Source organism: Molossus molossus, unplaced genomic scaffold (genome assembly GCF_014108415.1).
Source record: "Molossus molossus isolate mMolMol1 unplaced genomic scaffold, mMolMol1.p scaffold_m16_p_4, whole genome shotgun sequence".
NCBI lineage: Eukaryota > Metazoa > Chordata > Mammalia > Chiroptera > Molossidae > Molossus > Molossus molossus.
In genome coordinates this window covers 43,603,219-43,624,257 of record NW_023425377.1, presented here as the reverse complement: position 1 = coordinate 43,624,257, position 21,039 = coordinate 43,603,219, and the positions used below count along the sequence as shown (strand labels likewise).

Below are 21,039 nucleotides of genomic sequence, written 5' to 3'. Positions count from 1 at the left end.
CATGACTGGGGGGATGGAGCAGATTGGGAGTGTGGAATATGAGATTCCTAGAGGTTATTAAAAGGATACAGTTCCTGCTGATTGCTTCTGGACTACAACAGTAAGTCCACCCAGGATACAAAGGGAACACCACCCACAGATCCTCCCAACTGACTCATGGACACTGCAGTGCACCATGTCCCAAACCCATGCCTCTCCCTGCTCTGCTGCTGGTTCCCTGTGTAAGGTCCTAAGAGCAAGCTCTGGTGGAAAGAGCACATGCAGTGTCTGCAGGCAAAGAAGAAAACCACCAACTTGAGTTCAAAAAACTGGCAACTGCTCTAGTGTGTTCTAGGATTGAGAGAAGACATATATATAAGCTTTATAATTCTGCCACAAGAGAACACAAGAAGCACAGAGCAGATTTATCCATACAACACCTGGGAAAGCCTCAAAATCTACAGCAAGGTTGATTAAAGGTTTTGTTTTGTTTTTATCCTGAAGACAGTAAAAACTGGAGGTGACTACTATCTCAAATGTAAAAAATAAAAAACAAAAACACCCACCACCAATGCAAAACTCCAATTAACATGAAAAATCAAGAAAGTATTACTTCACCAAAAGTTATCAATAATCTTCCAGTAACTAACCCTCAGAATATGGAGATCTATGATTTACCTGGTAAAGAATTCAAAATAGTTGTTTTAAGGAAACTCAAATGAGCTACCAAAAAAACACAGAGGCTAATTCAATAAAGATGGTGGTGTAGGTAAACGTGTATCGTGTCCTCCCACAACCACATCAAAATTACAACTACAGAACAACCATCATTCAAAATTACCTGAAATCAAGCTAAATGGAAGTTCTACAACTATGAAATTAAAGAAGCCTCATCGAGACTGATAGGAGAGGTGGAGGAGCAGAAGGGTTGGTCCCACACCCACTGGTGGCACATAAAAATCAGGAGGAGTAAGGTGTCCCCGTCCCGCAACAGGCCATCAGCTCAGGGTTTCAGTGCCAGGAAGAGAAATCCCCATCACTTCTGGCTGGAAAAACCAGCGGGAACTGAGGCTGAGGGAGGCTGAGGTTCCTGAAAGCTCCAGGCAGCTCCTCTTAAAAGGCCTGCACACGAACTTACTTGGACACCCAGGCTCCAGCATGGGGGAGGTGGCTTGAAAGGCACCAGAGACATCCAGGGAAGAACTGAGTTGCTTAAAATTGGAGCGAGGGCTGGAGAGGGAGCTTTCTCCTAGACAAGCGTGCTGTCAGAGGCCTTTGTTCCTTTGGTGAGCCCTTCCCTCAGGGGCAGACAGCAGCCATAACTGGGACTCCAGCAACCTGGTTCACACTGTTTGCCCCGCCCTGGTGATTCCCTGAGGCCCTGCCCCACCCAACTTTCAGGCCCACCCAAGCTGTTAACATTTGCTTTACCAGAAGAATGGTCTGTCTTGGATCCTGCTTCAGGTTTTCCTAAATTCTCTCAAACAAGCAGCATCTGGTCTCAGTGAGCCCCATACCTCTCATTAAGTGGCCCCAGGTCTGGCACTAGAAGCAACCAGCCTTGGTTCACAACTTGGCTTTGCCCGGGCACCTCCAGGCCAGCACAAGCAGCAGCCACCTGCAGACCGCTAGTAGCTTATGCCTGGTGACCCTGGGTAGAACACAGGCAGTGGCTGACCTGGCCCCAGAGCCAGCACGCCCAGTGGACAGCTTCAGAACACTGCGAAGCACCACCACCCAACCACCTCCACAAGTGAAACACTCAAGGAATGGATTCAGTGGGTACCAGAGCCTTGCTGAAGTAAGTCTTGCTCTGTATGGTGGGCCCCTGCACATCCGATCATCCAAGGTAATCAGAGGTCAGTAGACAGTTGGCACAGCCAGTCCTTATAGCTGATCAACCTGAATAAAACCTTCTCATTGATATGCCAACTGTAATCAAGACTCAATTAAAACAGAAGGGTGTAAAGTCCACACTAGGGGTGCACTTCAAAGGCTGTGCCACTGGACTCTATAGGATACCTACTATAATAGGCCACCCTGGGAAGCCCAGGAGACATAGCAACTCTACCTAGTACATAGAAACAGTCAGGTAGCCAAAATGAAGATACAAAGAAACATGTCCCAGTTGAAAGAACAGAGCAAAACTCCAGAAAAAGAACTAAATAAAATGGAGATAAGTAACCTAACAGATGCAGAGTTCAAAACACTGGTTATAAAGATGCTCAATAAACTTAGTGAGAACTTCAATGAACTTAGTGAGGGCCTCAAGAGCATGAAAAAGGACCAGTCAGAAATGAAAGAGGCACTAACTAAAATAAAGCATAATTTACAGAGATTCAATAGTAGAGTAGGTAAAGCCAAGAAGCAAACCATCAATTTGGAATATAAGGAAGCAAAAAACAACCAATCAGAACAGCAAAAAGAAAAAAGAATCCCCCCCCTAAAATGAGGATATGTAACGAGCCTCTGAGACAACTTTAAGCATGCTAACATTCGTATCATGGGATGCCAGATGGAGAAGAGAGAGAACAAGAAATTGAAAACCTATTTGAAACAATAATGACAGAAAACTTCCCTAACTTGGTGAAGAAAACACACATACAAGTCCAGGAAGAACAGAGTTCCAAACAAGTTGAACCCAAAGAGGCCCACACCAATACACATCATTATCAAAATGCAAAAGGTTCAAGACAAAAAGAGAATCTTAAAAGCAGCAAGAGAAAAGCAGTTAGTTACCTTCAAGGGAGCTCCCATAAGATTGTCAGCCGATTTCTCGGAAAAAACTTTGCAGGCCAGAAGGGAGTGGCAAGAAATATTCAGAGTGATGAAATGCAAGAACCTACAACCAAGATTACTCTATCCTGTAAAGCTATCATTTAGAATCAGTGGACATATCAAGAGTTTCCCAGACAAGAAAAAGCTAAAGAAGTTCATCAGCACCAAACCAGTATTATATGAAATGCTGAAGGGTCTAGTTGAAAAAGATAAAAAATATGAACAAACAAAATGGCAATAAATATGTATCTATCGACAACTGAATCTACAAACAAAATGAACAAGCTGAACAGAAACTTTCTCATAGATGCAGAGAACATTTTGTTGGTTGCCAGATGGGAGGGGGGTCGGGGGAATGGGTGAAAAAGGTGAAGGGATTAAGAAGTACAAATTGGTTGTTAGACTAACAAACCTCAAATGGAAAGGGGGTTGGGGGTAGGAAGAAATAAACTAGAGAATCTATATGTATATATGCAACCAATGGACACAGACATATAATAGTGTGGGAAAGGGCAGGAAGGGGGTGGGAGTGGGCAGGAGGGGGTCAATAGGGGAAAAATGAGGAACATCTGTAATACATTCAACAATAAAGATAAGTTAAAAAAAAACTACTGCCCGGCCACTGTGGCTTAGTGGTTGAACATTTATCCATGTGCCAAGAGGTCGCCAGATCAATTCCCGATCAGGGCACATGCCCAGGTTGTGGGCCCAATCCCCAGTTGGGGGCATGCGGCAGTTAGCCAATCAATGTTCTTTCTCATTGATGTTTCTATCTCTATCTCCCTTTACCTTCCTCTCTCTCTAAAAATCAATAAAGAAAAAAAAAAGATAAAAAACTACTATAGCTAAGATAATCTGTTAATGAACACACATTATAAAAAGGCAGGGAGGTGAGGCAGAAATGAGGAGGAAAGTGTTAACGGGGGAATAAAGGAGGGATATCTGTAATGCTTTAAACAATAAAGATAAATTTTTTAAAAAGGTAAACTGTGACATAAAAACAGAAAATGGGACAAGTAAAAGGATATAGTTTTTATATGTGACTGAAGTTACCAGCATTAAATAGACTGTTTATAAATTGTTTTATATAAATTTGATGGCAACCACAAAGCAAAAACCTATAGTGGACTCACAAAATATAAAGAAAAGGGAATCAGAGCATGTGTGTGTTACGTGCCAATGACTCTACTTTGACTTCTGGGGAATCTATGAATGAATGAGTGATGTCCACAATGTCCTGTCCTCAACAGCCCTGTTCAACTCCTATATGTACATTTATGCCTATGGCTTCTTTAATAGAGTCCATCCATCTCATATTTGGTTGTCTCCTTTTCCTGCTTCCTTGTAGTTTTACCAGCATTATTGTCTTTATGAAAGAACCCTACCTTTGGTGGCCCTGGCTGGTATGGCTTAGTTGGTTGAGTATCGTCCTGTGCACCAAAAGGCTGCCAGTTCAATTCCCAGTCAGGGCACATAACCAGGATGCAGGTTACATCCCCAGTCAGGGTTTGTGCAAGAGGCAACTGATTGATGTTTCCCTTTCACATCGATGCTTCCTCTCTCTCTAAAATCAATAAAAAATTAAAAAAATAATAAACTGCCCTGCCTTTTCATGATGTTCCAAGAATATTACAATGAAAAAGCACCAATTCACAACAAAACACAGCAGGAGAGTTGAAAAGGAACAAAAGAATTACAAAACAGCCAAAATATAAATAAATAAGATGAAAGTACTTAAGTCCTTATCAATAATTACACTAAATGTAAATGGACTGAAATTTTCATTCAAAAGGCACAGAATGGTTGGATGGATAAAAAAACAAGACCCAATTATGCTACTTACAAGAGAGTCACTTCAACTTAAAGGACACACAGAGGCTCAAAGTGAAGAGATGGAAAAATATATTGCACACAAGTGGAAACAAAACGAAAGCTGAGTTAGCTATATTTATGTCAGACAAAATAAACTATGACCCAAGAACAATAACGAGAGACAAAAGGTCATTACATAATGATAAAAGGGTCAACTCCTTATGAAGACATAATAATCACACCCTGGCCAGTTTGGCTCAGCGGTCAGAGTATCGGCCTGCAGACCAGAGAGTCCTGGGTTCGGTTACCGCAAAGGGCATGTACCTTGGTTGTAGTTTGTCCCCAGCCCTGGTTGGGGTCGTGTGGGTGGCAACCACTCAATGCATGTCTCTCTCTCTCTCCCTCTTGCTCTATCTGAAGATAAATGCAAAAATGTCCTCTGGTGAGAATTTAAAAAAAAGAAAAAAGACTTAACAATCACAAATATATGTGCACCCAACACTGGGGTGCTTAAATATATTAAGTAAATACTAACATAGGAAGAGACAACAATAATAGTGGGGAACTTCAATCCCCCCCTTTCAACAATGAATAGATCATCCAGAGAGAAAACCAGTAAGGAAACATTGAACCTGAACCATACTTTAGACCAAATGAACCTAATGGATATATACATATATGATATATCCAACATCAGCAAAATACACATTTTTCTCAAGCATGCACAGAACATTCTCCAGGATGGATCATAAGATAAGCCACAAAACAAATCTTAGTAAATTTAAAACTGAAATCATACCAAGTATCTTTTCCAACCACAATGGTGTGAAACTAGGAATTAACAGCAAAAGAACTGCAAAATCTACAAATATATGGAAATTAAACAACACACCCCTGAACAACAAATAAGTCAAAGAGGAAAACAAAAGAGAAATTTAAAAAAATCTAAACAAAGAAAAATAGATATACAACATAAAAAAACCCATGGGGTGCTGCAAAAACAGGTCTAAAACTGAAGGCTATAATGATAAATGCCTCTATTACCAAAAAAGAGAGAGAGAGAGAGAGAAAGATCTCAAATAAACTACTTAATTTTACGCATCAAAGAATTGTAAAAGAGAAACTTACTCATTCTTTAGAAGTAAAGAAATAAATATCAGAAAATAAATAAATAAAATAGAAAAGATCAATAAAACTAAGAACTGGTTTTCTTAAATGATAAAATTGACAAATGTTTAGGTAAACCAGTGATTTTCAACCAGTGTGACCCAGCAATTTTTAAAACATGCTCTTTTAAAAACCTGACAATTTAGTCAGGGGCACTGACCTCTTTTCCCTTAGATTGCCAAATAAAAAAAATGACAACAGCCAACACAATAGTTGTCAGTATGAATGAATCAAAAATTTACTTATTTTTTTTTTTCAGATCAGCAAAAAAATATATTTTTTGGTGTGCCACAGAATTTCAGTAGTTAATGTGTGCCATGAGATGAACAAGTTTGAAAATCGCAGAGCTAGATTAAGAAAGAGAACTTAAGTAAAATAAACTATTTACTTTCAGTGAGAACAGATTCACCTGTCACCTCTGCTGAAAAGTTATGTTCTTTATATTCTTTGATATACTTCAATATAAGATATAAGAATATAGAGCAATTAGCCCAACTGGTGTGGCTCAGTGGTTGAGCATCAACCCATGCACCAGGAGGTCGCCGGTTTGATGCCTGGTCAGGGCACATGCCCGGGTTGTGGGCCCGATCCCCAGTGACGGGCATACAGGAGGCAGCCAATTGATGTTTCTCTCTCTCTCTCCCTCCTTTCTGCTCTCTCGAAAAATAAATGAAGAAGAAGAAAAAAAAAGAATACAGAGCAATTAATTTTACATGAACTATTGAAAATGTGTATAACATATTCCTCATAAGAAGAAAAACCTCTTGATCAAAGCAAAGCCTTTTAACCAAATCCTTTTTTAGTACTCATCTTGGGGCTACTATCTTTCCTTGGCTTTAGTAACACTATCACATTGCTCTAATCCCCATCTCCTTGGCTGGACTCTCTACCTAACAAGTAAGGATGGTCACTTAGGTATGGTTTTTGGCCTACTACCCTTTTCATTCTACACTTTCTTTCTTTCTATACAGAGATCTCTCTTGTTGTTAATCCATCTCTTCGTGGAGTACCCCAAAACTGAGCCTATAACTCTCAAATTCTTTGTTTCCTTTACAAATCGTTTAAATATCTAGCTTTCCAAGGGTTTATCAATGGCATCTTTGTCCTTCTGTTTTAGAACCAGCTTTTAAAAACCATTAGGTAGGTGGCGTAATTCCTATATTTGATAGAGAAATTTGGTCTTCAATTTTCCACTGATTTACTGCTACTACATGGAAGAGACAAGATTCAAATAAAGGTCACTCTGTTCACTGCTGTTCAATACTCCTTTTATAGTGTCTAGTTCAAGTATAGGCACTGGCTAACTACATAAAGGTGTTTCCTATTACCATGACAGATTTATGATTAAAAAGTCCCTATAAAGATTCCATTTTTCCCCAGGAGGTGAGGCTCAATGGTTGGGCAACAACCCATGCGCCAAGGGGTCGCTGGTTCGATTCTTGGTCAAGGCACATGACCAGGTTGTGGGCCTGGTCCCTGGTGGGGTCATGCAGGAGGCGGCCAATTGATGTTCTCTCTCCGATGTTTCTTTCTTTCCCTATCCCTTCCTCTCTAAAAGAAAGAAAGAAAAAACAATTTAAGAAAAAAAAGAAAAGGTTCCATTTTTTTGTCATGTGAGTACTAGGAACAAATCATAATTAAATTCTGTAAGGAGTGTATCCTCCCAATCTTTAAAATTAGACTTGCTTTAAGAGGAGTCCTTCTGATGAGGGTCAGAAAATACATTACCAAGATTGGCTTCTCATTATGAGTAGGGATAAGGAAGAAGATTCATAGGAGTTCATGTAATAAGCATTCACACTTCCTGGGTTTATAAACATTGAAGGATTGCTATAATTCTAACAATCTAGCCCAGCTGGTGTGGCTCAGTGGTTGAGCATTGACCCATGCACTAAGAGGTCTCAAGCTCGATTCCCAGCCAGGACACATGCCCAGGTTGTGGGCCAAATCCCCAGTGGGGGGCATGCAGGAGGCAGCCAATTGACGGTCTCTCTCATCAATGTTTCTATCTCTCTTTCCGTCTCCCTTCCTCCCTCTCTAAAATTAATAAAGAAAAAAAAAATTGAGAAAAAGATTCTAACAATTGACCTTGCTTGAGCAGTAACACAACCAGTGATAACCTCAATCTAGTGCCTGGGAAATAAGAAGAGCTCACCTAATGTTTGCCATTATTATCTTTGTTGTTTCAAAACAACAATTTTAGGTTATAGTAGCAATTTTCGAGTGGTATGCCACAGCACACTGACATGCTACAAGAATTTTTAAAATATGTAATACCTGATTGTTTAGTCAGGGGCACTGACCTCTTTTCCCTTAGATTGACAAAAAATGACAACAGCCAAACATGTGAATAAATCAAAATTATACCTCCTTTTTGTCAGATTGGCAAAAAATATACTTTTCAGTGTGCCACAGAATTTAAGTAATTAGTTTATGCATACCAGAGATGAAAAAGGTTGAAAATCTCTAAGAGCATCTATACCACACTATAATTTTTCAGTGTCAAATCACAGTGAGACAGGTACTGCAAGATGCACAGTATAGAAATCTGATGATAAATAAAGATCAGCTGTTGGGCAGCACACATGCAAAGAGGGCATAATCCATCAAAGGAGAAAAAAGGAGGAAAAATGAGAAAGCAATCACCCACATCCACAAAAAAAAAAAAAAAAAGTTTAAGTAATAGAAAGATGGAAGAAACAAGACAAAAAGCCAGTATCGGCAGAATGAAAAAATATTAGATATAGCAATACTGGAGTAAAAACCTATTTATTAAACTTTTCCTCTCCTAGCCACAATATCTAAACAGAAAATCAGCTTTACATCTAATATCATGACAAAATCATACACAAATATTTGTACAAACTTACCTTATTATTGCAAACATTGAATTGAAGTTCTTACATTCTCGACAGTGAAGTGCAATTTTAATAAAATGCTTAATAATCTTCATTCGTTTAAGCTGATTTGATTCGGTTAAAACCTCTGAGGCAACCCAGAATGTCTCTTGGTTTACAATGTCCTCAAATTCTTTCAAGTGAGTATTTCCTGTTTTAGAATCTAACTTAAAAAGGTCGTCAATGTATTCAGTAGGCTCAATATTACGAAACAAATCAAAGTCCCTCATTGATAGCTGAGTGGCCAGCTCAATGGTACTGAGCTGCAGCATGGATAGTTGGCTTTCCTTAACTAGTTCTTGAGCATCTTCATCTGAACATAAGGTCTCTGTTTCCATGTTATTTTTTAAATAATACCTAAAAGAAAAAAATAGTTTTTTAAAAGTGATTTTATATTTATAAGAGCACTTTCCCTCTTTACTATTGTAAAAATGTTTTTAAAAATTGAAAAAAATTCTCACATATTCATAAAAGAATAACCACTTAGAAAAAAATTGTAAAAATTATTGCTTCTTTTGCCCCAAGTAAGTACATATGGTCATATTCAAAACAAATGTATAAATTAACAGATCCCCTCAGATACATGTAAAGAAAGATATGTATCATTTAGTTTCTTCCTCTGTATAAAACAGAGATTGAACCACATTAGTGGTTCTAAAACTTACACTTTAGCAACTTGTCCTCCCTTTACTTTTCCCATGTTTGGGTAGCCATTATGAGTGCATTTCTAAAATTATGGAGATAAGAAAAGATGGGGGGGGATCCTACTTCAATTTTAGAGAGAACTCAGTGGCTCTAAGACATGATGGTTCTATTTAAAATATCTGTTTTAACATGGAATCTTCAAAAATAAATCTAGAAATAAGTACATTCACTAATAAGCACATTCACCTTCCATTGAGCTGAATTCTATCAGCTAATTTGGAAAATTGGTCCGGAAGTCTTCTTTGTTTTATGACACCCTCAGGAGTAACAGAAACTTCACAGAGAGAATATGTGTCAGATGCACCCGTCAAACCAAATTCATGAATAGAATGACAAACAACTTCTTTAGCTGTAGTGTCTTTACTGATGATAATGTAGCAACTTTGTTGATCTGCTTTGAAAACTCTTATAACTTGATCAGGAATATCTATATAAATATAAAAATGTGCCTTGTTATTTTCAGGAAAATTACTTTTAACTCTTCAAAGAGCAATTTGGAACACCATGATCCCTCTAAACAGTGAAATATACATTTCTATTTCAGGTTAACAGAAATCACTGCTGCATTTATTGATAAATAAACATATCTAACTTTTCAGGTGACAAAATACACGTTCACAGAAAAACAGAAAGAAAAAGATAAATATTAAGGTTATACTATACATACAATTTGGAAGCCACAATTCTTTTTATTTATAAACATTTTGATGTCATTTTTATATATTTTAATTATCCAACCCCCTAATGATAGGCACACATTTCATTTTCTCTTCTTTTGCTGCGAACATACTATAACATCATCTGGGAAGGAACAGAGAGTTGTGCATATTGCTAAACAGTGTAAAAAAGTCATATTCTGTTAAAGCCATTTTCTTCTGCACATGATAGACAAACTGTTACATAGTCTTGTAAGAGGGATTCAGGCATCACATGTACTTCCAGAACAGACCCGCAAGTAGGATTATCCAAAGGGTTAAGACAAGTTTTAGGTTTGAAGCTGGACTACAATTAAAAATATAATCCTGCCCTGGCTGGTTTTGCTCAGTGGTTAGAACGTCGGCCTGCGGTCCAGAGACCCGGGTTCGGTTCCTGCTAAGGGCATGTACCTTGGTTGCAGTTTGTTCCCGGCCCTGGTTGGTTGTGTGGGTGGCAACCACTCGATGTGTCCCTTTCACGTGGATGTTTCTCTCTCTCTTCTCTTCCCCTCCCCCTCTATCTGAACAAAAAATGGAAAAATGTCCTCGGGTGAGGATTAAAAAAACAAAACAAAAACATAATCCTGTAAGGGCAAAATAGACATTTAAAAAGAATCTTTGAGGAGTACAGCATTTATTAGTCTTATAATTCCTATTTCATTAAGAAAATTCTTATAGGTAAATAACCTCAAGAAAAGGATTCTCAGATACCTGGATTTTCAACCCAAAGGCAAAATTTCTAGAGTGTTAACTATAATCCTGCATGAATAAAATTAGAGAAAATGAGATAAATGAAGAATGCATGTACTGATATGATGTTACACTACAATTTAGAGACTTTTTCACATATTTAAGATGATCACAGAAAGAAAAAGAAGAACAAAAGACTGACTCTTCGTTCTGCTTTAAATGGTTAATTACTGAACAAATATTTATGGAGTTTCTGGTACGTGCCAAGAGTGTTCTGGTGATAAAGACACAGTAATAAACAAGAAGAACAAAGCCTCTTCTCTCAGGGATATACTTGGTTCAAAGAATGACAGACAAGTAAATAAAACATTCCATATAGTGAAAAGTATCACAAAGAAAACACAGGGTAGTGGTACAATGGTATAAACGATCAAGGAGTGGCAAACTTGTATAAAAGAGCCAGACAGTTTGCAAGCCAAGAGAAAATTTCCACAAGATTTTTTTTAAAACAAAATTTAAAATATAACAATAAATATAAAACATGTAAAGGTACATAAACCCAGAGGTTTAGACAACATTATCAATGTCCACTAGAAGAAGACTGGTTAAATGAAATACTATCGGCTTTTTTTCTGCATCCTGATACAGAAAAGTATTCAAGTTATATTTCTAAGTGAAATAGGCTAAGTGGAGGAAAAGTATAGCATATCATTTGGGGTAAAGAAAATAATACACACATTTTATGTGCACTGCAATTTCTGAAAGTATATGTAAGTAAATGAAGGACTGCTAATTCTGGGGAGTAAAGACATTTATATTCTATCCATTCTCTACAGTTTGATTTTTAAAAAACTGTTATTATATGTTTATTTATAACTAAAAATTAGTTAAAATAACTCAGATTTGTAATGTAGAAAGAATTTAAGTTTACTAAATATTAAAGAAATAAAAAAAAAAGTCTGTGCTACATGAAAAAAGAGTAAGCATAAGTTCCATATACAAACTCAGGAAAAAAAAATCTGAAGTTTCAAAGTATTTTTAGCCACACTCTGAATTCTTTTAGGCCTCATCTTGTATTAGGTCAAAAATTCCAACACAAAACTTTTCACAAGTTACAGAAGAGCATGTATACTCTGATGTTATGAGTATAAAAACATATATAGTCAAAGGAAGTGATTAAAATAATACATGCCAGTTTACTGTGACAACTTACAAGTGGATAGAAAAGTTCTGCTTTCTGCTTCATTCAGTCCTTTATTACTTGATTATTAAAAAATAAAGTATTACATATAAACATAAGCAATACAAAGCACAGAATCTTCAAGATACTTACAGTAAAAACCAACAGCTAAAGGCAGCAAAAAGAAAGCAAAACCACAAAAAGGTCAGCAATCAAAAGCAAACCATTCAACAGTTCTGTAACTTTGTACCCACTTTCTAATAACTTTAAATATGCAGCATACATATGGTGAGATCAAGATAGATAAAAGTTAATCAAACTTGGCTGATGTCATACATGTACTGCAATACATAAAAGTCAGTGCTGTCATATACAATTCAAGAAGCCGAATTTTATATATATTTTTTTATCCTCATCCAAGGACATTTTTGCATTTATCTTCAGATAGAGCGGGAGGGAGAGAGACACATCGACTGGTTGCCACCCGCACGACCCCAACTGGGGCTGGGGACAAACCACCACCGAGGTACATACCCTTAGCGGGAACCAAACCCGGGACTCTCTGGTTCGCAGGCCAACGCTCTAACCGCTGAGCCAAACTAGCGAGGGCAAGAAGCCGAATTTTAAATTAATGGGTAATGAATATTTTATTCAACATAAATATAAATAGCACCACAAAAAACCTTTAATAAAGTTGCACATTTGGAGGTTTAAAAATATAATTTATAAGTTAAATACCTATTTTATATATGGTCATATATATTGCTGGTATGGACACAGGCTAAGTTTTGCAGACAGAACTCTGAATAGATTTTTAAAAAGCATCCTCAGCCGGGCCTTTGTGGCTCAGTGGATTGAGCATCATCCCATGGACTGGGAGGTCCTGGTTCAATTCATGGTCAGGGTACATGTCCAGGTTGCGGGCTCAGTCCCCAGTGAGGGGCATGCAGGAAGCAGTTGATCGATGTAACTCTCTCAAATCGATGTTTCTCTCTCTCCAAAAAAAAAAAAAAATCAATTAAAAAAAAAAAACCATATTAAAAAAAGCGTTTTCAGCCCTTTCACTGTTTTCAATGAGAAAATGATACAATCAAATCTGAAATCAAATTGAGTAGCAACTCCTCTTAAGAGATCTGAATTTTAGCACCATGAGGCTTACAGTTACTAAACTTTGATAATTCCAACCTCTTTCCTTTTTTCCCCCAACCAAATCCCCAACTTTCCTCTTCTCTCTCTCCTCCCCCTAAAACCCATCTTTACTCCCTCGGCTCCACTTCTACATATTCCCGTGGCAAAAATACAGCCATACAAATCACTCAATCTATAAATTATATCTCTCTAAATAGTACTTGTCTTATGAAAGTACAGGTAGACATCATTTTATTGTACTTCACTTTACTGAGCTTCACAGATGTTGGGTTTTTATAAACTGAAGGCAAGATCCTTTAACAGCAAAAAGATGATTCCCTTTACTATGATACTTGCTTTATTGTGGTTGTCTGGAAACAAACTTACAATATCTTTGAAGTATGCCTCTATGCATACTGTATTTAGTTTGTGTTTTGGTAGTGTAAAAATATTTTATTTGTGAATGCAGAGTAAGAGGTACTGCTAAAGAACACGAACACACACACGGAAATAAATTCCTATGACAAGCAATTGAGAGACAAAAATTTTCATGCTAGAGATTTCTGGAAAAAGAGCTAGGCTTCCCTGATAAGGTAACATTTGAGTTCAGCACTGAGGAAGAAGAAAAAGTTCACGGGATATGCAGGAGAGAATACTACAGTTGGCAAACAGCTTGGGCAAATAAAGCTCTAAAGGTACATGCCATACTCAGGAAGGATGGATGAGGTGACAATAGAACAGAAGGACAAGAGGCTAGGAAAAGGGTTTATAATCATGCTGTGAAAACAGTAATTAAGCTATTATCTTTAGGCCCCAAACCCACCCTGCTTTGTCATAATGGGGCCGAGACCCTGCAACCCACATTTCTTCTTGGTCAACTGACTTCCTCTTAGGTTCTGCCAAAAATGCACCAGAGGTAGACTACAAGACTAGAGGAAGAGACTTTCTGATTTATGTTTTTTTCTTCTGGGTTTCTGTTCCTGCTTCACCCTGGTAGTGGCATTTTTTCCAGAAGCTGAACTCACATCGCCGTTTTTCTATCTCTGTGACATCCCAGTGCTGCTTTTCCACCCTTTCAAGTAAACAGTTTACTTTATACTGGGGTAACAATTCTTTATATTAACTTCTATCAAACATCTCAAGTGGTTTCTATCTCATGATTGAATCTTGACTAATATAGAAATCACTAGAAATTTCTAAGGTAGTAATAACTCATTATAAAATCTGTTCTGGAAAGAACACTGGTCGTCACACAAAGAGTAGGATGTGTCACAGATTGCTGAGTTTAGTAACCTCCCTACTGGTTAAGAGGCAAGTAAAATAAAATGAAACAATGTGTAGAATGACTTACTAAATTACATTTTTATGTAATATCCTACAGTTTTTATTTAAGTTACTAAAAACATCAGTTTTACTATTACTCTTACATGTCCTCCTTTCTAACACTGAGATTTATGTAATTGAGTTTCTTCCCTTTTTACACTAGCTGCTAGAAGTTGAATTACAACCACGTCGATCTTTTTAGAAGTATTTGTTTTTCCCTCCTTTCCTTGGACCTGATGATATATTTCAGTTTTTAAATGCATGTGTCTTTGAAATGTGAAAGCCATTTCAAATCTTTTCAAGTGATGAATATAAAAATAATTCTTCAAAGCCAAAGAGGCAGAAAAGTTAACTTGATACCTGACACTGAAAGTTTGAACACCAATGAAAAAGATACTATAGTACTTTAATTAATAACACATGACAAAACAACTTTAGCTTCAGGTGATAGGGGAAAAAATTAGCGTTTCTGGAACATTACTAACCCATTTCTATATACCAAAGAGAATAAGTAAGGCCATATTAAAGTAATCTGCCTTTCCACACCCTGGATAACATGTTTTTTGCTAAGAAGTATCTTTGTTCTCATTCTAGTGTCTGGATTGGGGTTATCAAACGATACCTAAAATGTAATCTCTTTTCTATGTACTTCTATTTCTTATTGAAGGAAGTATCACTTTGGCTCAGACAAGGCAAAAATCTTCTCTTTAGCTTTTTGAATTAAGTTATAATCTAGAGGTAGGAAAAGAGGGCTGCAAGATAATCTAGCATTTGTTGCACAAGGCCTAATATCTATTTGTCCATTGGGTACAATATCATTATATAAAGTCACAAGCAAAAGTCACCTGAAGGATTGGAAAAATCCAACATGCTGGTGGTAGGCTGAAGGAGATCCGGGCTGCTGGATGACAGTGTTCCAGGAATAGGCATTATAGCCAGACTGTGTCTACAGTGTCTTGTTCCCACAATGCTGTCATCTTGTGATTGGCTCAGGCCTCCATCACTTCAAAAGAATGTCATATATTGCTTTAAAGTATTTGACGGTTCTTAATAGTAAACATTACTGTTTTCTGCGCACTAAGGCATATAGAATCAATTCAAAGTGGTGACTTTAACAATTAGATTAAAATATTATACCTTTTTTAAAAAAAAGGACTACTGTAATAATGAAAATGGCAATAAAATGTTTTTAATAATGACACTCAAAACTTAACTTAAACATTTAAGTAACTCTACCACATCATAGAGAAATAGACATATTAGTTTCAACTGGTTTGGGGAGAGAAACTGAATCTGAAGTGTTTAGGAAGCCTTTGAGATCTGCCAGTTTTGGTAGACACCAATATATGTATCCAACAATGCACAGCCAACAGCATAGCTAGGTTCACTCCTTCAACAGAAAAGCTTGGCAACCTCCTAGGCAAAGGACGGAGTTGGGTCTAAACCCAAACCAAAGACAGGGCAAGTTGTGAAAAATAATGTGGGGCCAAGTTCAAGTGACAAAATAAGAAAGCTCTTTAAACATATGAACAATCTGAAAACTGCCCAAACCACCAAAAATAAAGAGCCCAGGCCAATTTGGCTAAGCGATTAGAGCACTGGCCTGCAGACCAAGGGTCGCAGGTTTGATTCCCAGTCAAGGGCACGTACCTGGGTTGCAGGTTTGACACCCCATCCAGGTTGTGTGTGAGGCAACCAATCTATGTGCCTCTCTTCAATCCATGTCCCCCTCCCCTCCCCTCTATCTAAAAATCAATGGAAAAATATCTTCAGGTGAGGATTAACAAGAACAGAGAGAGAGAGAGAGAGAGAGAGAGAGAGAGAGAGAGAGAGAGAGAGAGACACAGAAAAGATAACAAGAAGATGGCACAGAGAACAGCAACAAACAATGATAAAAATACATGACAAATAGAAAAAAGAAGGAAAAAGAGGACCAGAAACAAAATGGAAGAAAAGAATTTGATGGTCTCTAATGTTTATTCTAAGAGTACATTATTTCGTGTGTGCTCTCTCAAGTCTAATTATTTGGCTGTTTCCTAGAAGAGAACATCAAAACCAGAATAGAAAGCAAGTCATTGGAAGTTAATTCTCTTTAAAGGTTTCAAAAACAAGTATCAATTAAATGGCCATATTTAAGCACATTAAATATCTTTCCCTTAAAATATTTAGAAGTGTTACATAAACTCTAAATCTATCGAAGACAAAAAATAAAAACAAAGAAACATAACTGTTACTTTACTTTTAATTAACCACAAAAGTCCTATAAAACAAAGGAGAGGTAAAACAGTCCTACACAAACACAGAATAACAATAAAAAAAAAAATTTCCATCAGCATCAACAATAAAAAACCCACTTATTCATAAGGGTTATGTTTATGTTAAAATCAATATGTTAGGTTAATATTAATTCTCATCTATATTTTATTGAATGTAGCATTCTACCCAGTCCTTGGTACACATACAGAGGTATTACAAAATACTTACCTATTAGCATGATATGGATTAAAGTCTGTGTGAAAAATGGGTGATATGGGATACATTTAGAATATGTTAGGAGTAAAAAAATAGGATTTAGGCAGATTAGGAAACTATGCAAGATGGAGTGTAGAGGATTGTTAAATAAACAACTATTGTTAATAGCCAGACAAGGAAGAGAGAGCCAGGAAAAAGCATCAAGAATTTAAGATAGCAAAGGTGTTTCAAGAGCAAGCTATGTCAGATAGACCTGGGTGATCTCAGGGACTTTTCTGTTTTTAGACCTTGATTTCTTCATCTACAAACATGACTACTTTAAGGATTAAACTAGGCAATGTAGGTGAACATTTAGCGCAGAGGAAAACAGGATTCCTATATTTAAGAAGATGGTGAAGTGTTTTTACCAAAATTGAAATAAAATGGTAAAAATAAGAAAAGATTTTAAGCAAGTCATACTACAATACAGTGGGGTTTAAGGATGGGTACAACAGGTAAAGTCACTATAGAAATAGAAAATGTTTTCCTGGGTAGAGAAGGGAGTACACTTAGACAAACAAAGCAAAGGAAATACTGACTGCAATTTGAGTTTATACTAAATCGGCTCCTTACAATTAGGTGTGTATCCCTGAAGATCAGAGCTAAATGATTTAAGATTAGGTAAGAGAAAAAAAGGAGGAGGGCTTTCACACATAAAATATTTACAGCTTAATAAGTCATTTGGCAATAATTTAAATTACGTAGAAGATGAAATATATTTTTTTAATATAAGTCTTTCTTATACAAATTTTTTAAAACAAATCTGCCAATTTTTGGACACAGAAGGTCAAGTAACTGAATCCAAGGAAGCAAACTGTTAAAGAGATTAGCCAGTCCTACTAATAATCTAAGTAAAAACAATTTTAACAATGCTAAAATACTACAATTTTCTATTAAAGAAAATTGATTACATTAACTGTAATAAGTTGAAATTTAGAGGTGAAGAGAAGTGCACGAAATACTAAAAGTTCTTAACTCTCTTAATGATCTTATTTAACATGACTTCTGTTTTTTAATAAAACAACTGATACGACACTGCAGTTATAATAATGTAAAGCTGGTTACAAATTCATGTTAATTAGGTGTGAACATGTATAAATGAAAACTATACTAATGTTAAGTACAACTCATGCTATGACATGAATGAAATAGTATCTAATTGGCTAGATACTCATGCTTGGTTGGAAGCTGAATTAATAAGGCCTATTTGCAAATAATTATGTCATTTCTTACCAAAACAGTCTCCTAAAGTGATGCAGTAACAGAAACAAAACAGTTTTGAAAAATTCCTCAATTCCCTGACACTAAATTAAATGTACTTAAAGTATATTTTAGTTTTATATTATAAAACTAAAAAGGCTACATAAATATCAATATGCAAATAAAAAATAATTCCAAAATTAAAAGCAAAAACATTTTTTTAAGTATACTGACAAGAAATGAGGAGAATAATTTCTGATAAGCAAATAAAGCAGTTTACCTTTGGGACTATTACAATGAATAATATAAAAATGTTACTTAGGCAATCTGTTATTAAAGAAAACAAAATAAAATCTGAGTGATTAAAAAAATAGGAGATCAGATTTCCTGAACTGTGAAATAGTCTCAGGTCAATAAAAACCACATTGCTATCTATGTCCTAATTTCCAGATGTTATTCAAAATCAGTAACTTTTTTTTTCACTTCTAATTTTCAGGAGCATTCTTGCATTTTAAAATGATGTCATGGTTAGGAATTTTGAGAATTACCTGTTCTTATCCTTACATTCACTTTCTTTGCTCCTCTCACAGACGTAGACATTCTTTCTCACATTAACTCCTAAAGGCAGTATTTTATTCATGTTTGTATTCATAGCCAGCAGCCAACTACTGGCACAAAGCAAGAGACTCAATAAATACTTGTTGACTAATAAATGAAAAAATCCCTTCTGAGTTTAAGTAAAACTATTTCTACTAATCTTCAGTTTTTTTAATAACAATATAAAGAAATAATGCTTGAAAATACCTAATTAAGTGCTCCTTGGACACTTCAATTTCCATGCCTATGCTGTAACCAAAGACAGAATCCAAGGATTAGCAGACATTTGGTCCTGTTCAGAATGTCCAGAGAGACATATGGTCCACGCCAAAAGGTCTTCAAATCTGGTCCCATCAAAAACGCCCATGAGATATTTGGTTCATGCCAAATGGTCCTTAGTGTTTAAATTCCAATCTGAATCCCAACCCACCTAAGCTGCTGAGGCAGGAAGGGTTATTACTGGCAATACAGCCACAACACAATTGGAACAATAAAACACAATTGCATTTCTTATGTATTACTCTTACCAAAAGAAAAATTAAATGTTATAGGCTATTTGAACTCAGGGACGTTTTCTAGGCATGGACATTTCTGGACAGGACTAAATGTCTGGCAAAGAATCCAAGTAGAACAACCAATTCCTACTCCCTGAAGGAGACACTGTGGAGACGAGAAATTGATTTAGCTACCTGAAACCTGAATATAGCTGGCTGGAATGTGAAGCTAACAAGCTCAAATCAATTACAATCACAATCAGTGCTCTTTGGTGACTTACATGCATTCCATACTAACCCACCAGGGTTTCTGAAAATGGAACTCTGGGGCATTACCTCCAGAGGAACTCCCCGTGTTCTCTTTTCTGCCTCTAGTCCTCCATTTTTTTTCCTTTTCTTCAGTGCCTCCATAGAGTGACTTCTGCTCATCCCAAACTGTCCCCAATCTCTTCAGTGTGGGCTGGCCCTTTTACATTTTCCTTACTCAATGCTCATTTGTGAGAGGAAGCCTTTTCTTAAGAGTGTTTGCTGTGCTGCTACAGTATGCTCGATACTATAAGAACTTTGCTATTTTAAAGTTATGATTTATATAGACTACTTGCCTTAAGGAGAGAAGTTACTTAGAAAGGAATGAGTAATAAACCTAGAAATGAGTGACATTAAGAACAGAGCTCAGGATGTTTCAATCCTCTGTGAACCCTAAATTAAATGAAAAGCAAATGACATCTCAAGAAGGAGGATGTTTTCTGATCAGAAAATCTTTTGAGATCTTGACATAAAAGTTGAGAACTGACATTTACCTATTTCAAAGTTGCCTCCTAATTAGTCTCCTTGCTACTACTGCTAATTGCACTGTAATTAGCAGTAATTCAACCCCCAAACTACCAACGTGATAACAGAGAAGTTCCTAAAAGCACAAATCTTATCACATCATATGTCTTCTCTGGCTCCCTATTATGACACGATGAAGTCCTTATCTTTGGCATAATATCCAAAGTCCTTAATAACCTAGCACTAACTGATTTCTCCTGCTTCACCTTTAGGAGTACACACATGCAGTCTCTACTCAAATCTATCAGGCTTGTTCCTGCCTTTGTACACATTTAAACATTTATCATCCTCTAATGCACCATTGGCTTGTTTTCCCTTTTAGATAATCAATTCTTGAAAGACAAGAAACTTGCTTTAGTTATCTTTCCATATATCTATCCCTGGATATTGTGTCTAATGTATAATAAATATGAAAGAGCCCTTAAATTCCTTAGAGATAGTAACTACCTCTTTTCAGCTTGATAATTGTTATCTGTCATAGTAACTACCAGGAACTTTCAGAAACCAAATAATTATTTTCTTTGAGCATGTTTTACCTGAATATGCTTTCTTTCTTTCACTGATTAACTGTGCTGGCCTACTATGTGCTAAGTACTGTATTTGATTAGAACTATTGTGACTGCTTAAGGAAGTAGGTAATGTAAATATACAGACATAATATATACTAGAAATCATTTCCAGTCATGACACTTCAGTGGATTGATTTAAGCAATATTTTACAGACATTAATTTACATAGAAAATCTTGACACTTTAATCAGTTTTAGTGACATCTCATTTTAGATGTAAGAAATAGAAAAAGACTTGATTAATAAAGTCAGCTTTAGAATTTAAGAGGGAATAAATAGTGCAATAAGAGAAAGATAACTTAAAAAACAAAAACTGTAATTAGTGAATGTGTCCCAAGATTTAAAGTGTCCAAATTTGTAGGTCAAAGGACTGAAACAAAACAAACAAAAAACCAACAACAAAGACTTTATAAGATAAACTGGGTAGTTGTTTCTAAAATCAAAACAAGGCTAATGGAAGACTATATAATCTAACAGTAGTAAC

General features: G+C 36.4%; 1 protein-coding gene across 24 annotated transcripts in view; it reads right to left on the bottom strand.

Annotated features, from left to right (window-relative positions):
• RAPGEF6 (Rap guanine nucleotide exchange factor 6) overlaps nucleotides 1-21,039 on the bottom strand; it is a 234,376-nt gene that overhangs the window by 40,824 nt on the left and 172,513 nt on the right. For all 24 annotated transcript variants that reach the window (XM_036281928.1, XM_036281948.1, XM_036281931.1 and 21 more), the window contains 3 exons: nucleotides 15,200-15,357; nucleotides 9,525-9,765; nucleotides 8,607-8,990 (listed from right to left, as the gene is read on the bottom strand). In XM_036281928.1, the coding sequence (XP_036137821.1) occupies nucleotides 8,607-8,990; nucleotides 9,525-9,765; nucleotides 15,200-15,357 (783 nt within the window). The remainder of the gene's footprint in view (nucleotides 1-8,606; nucleotides 8,991-9,524; nucleotides 9,766-15,199; nucleotides 15,358-21,039) is intronic.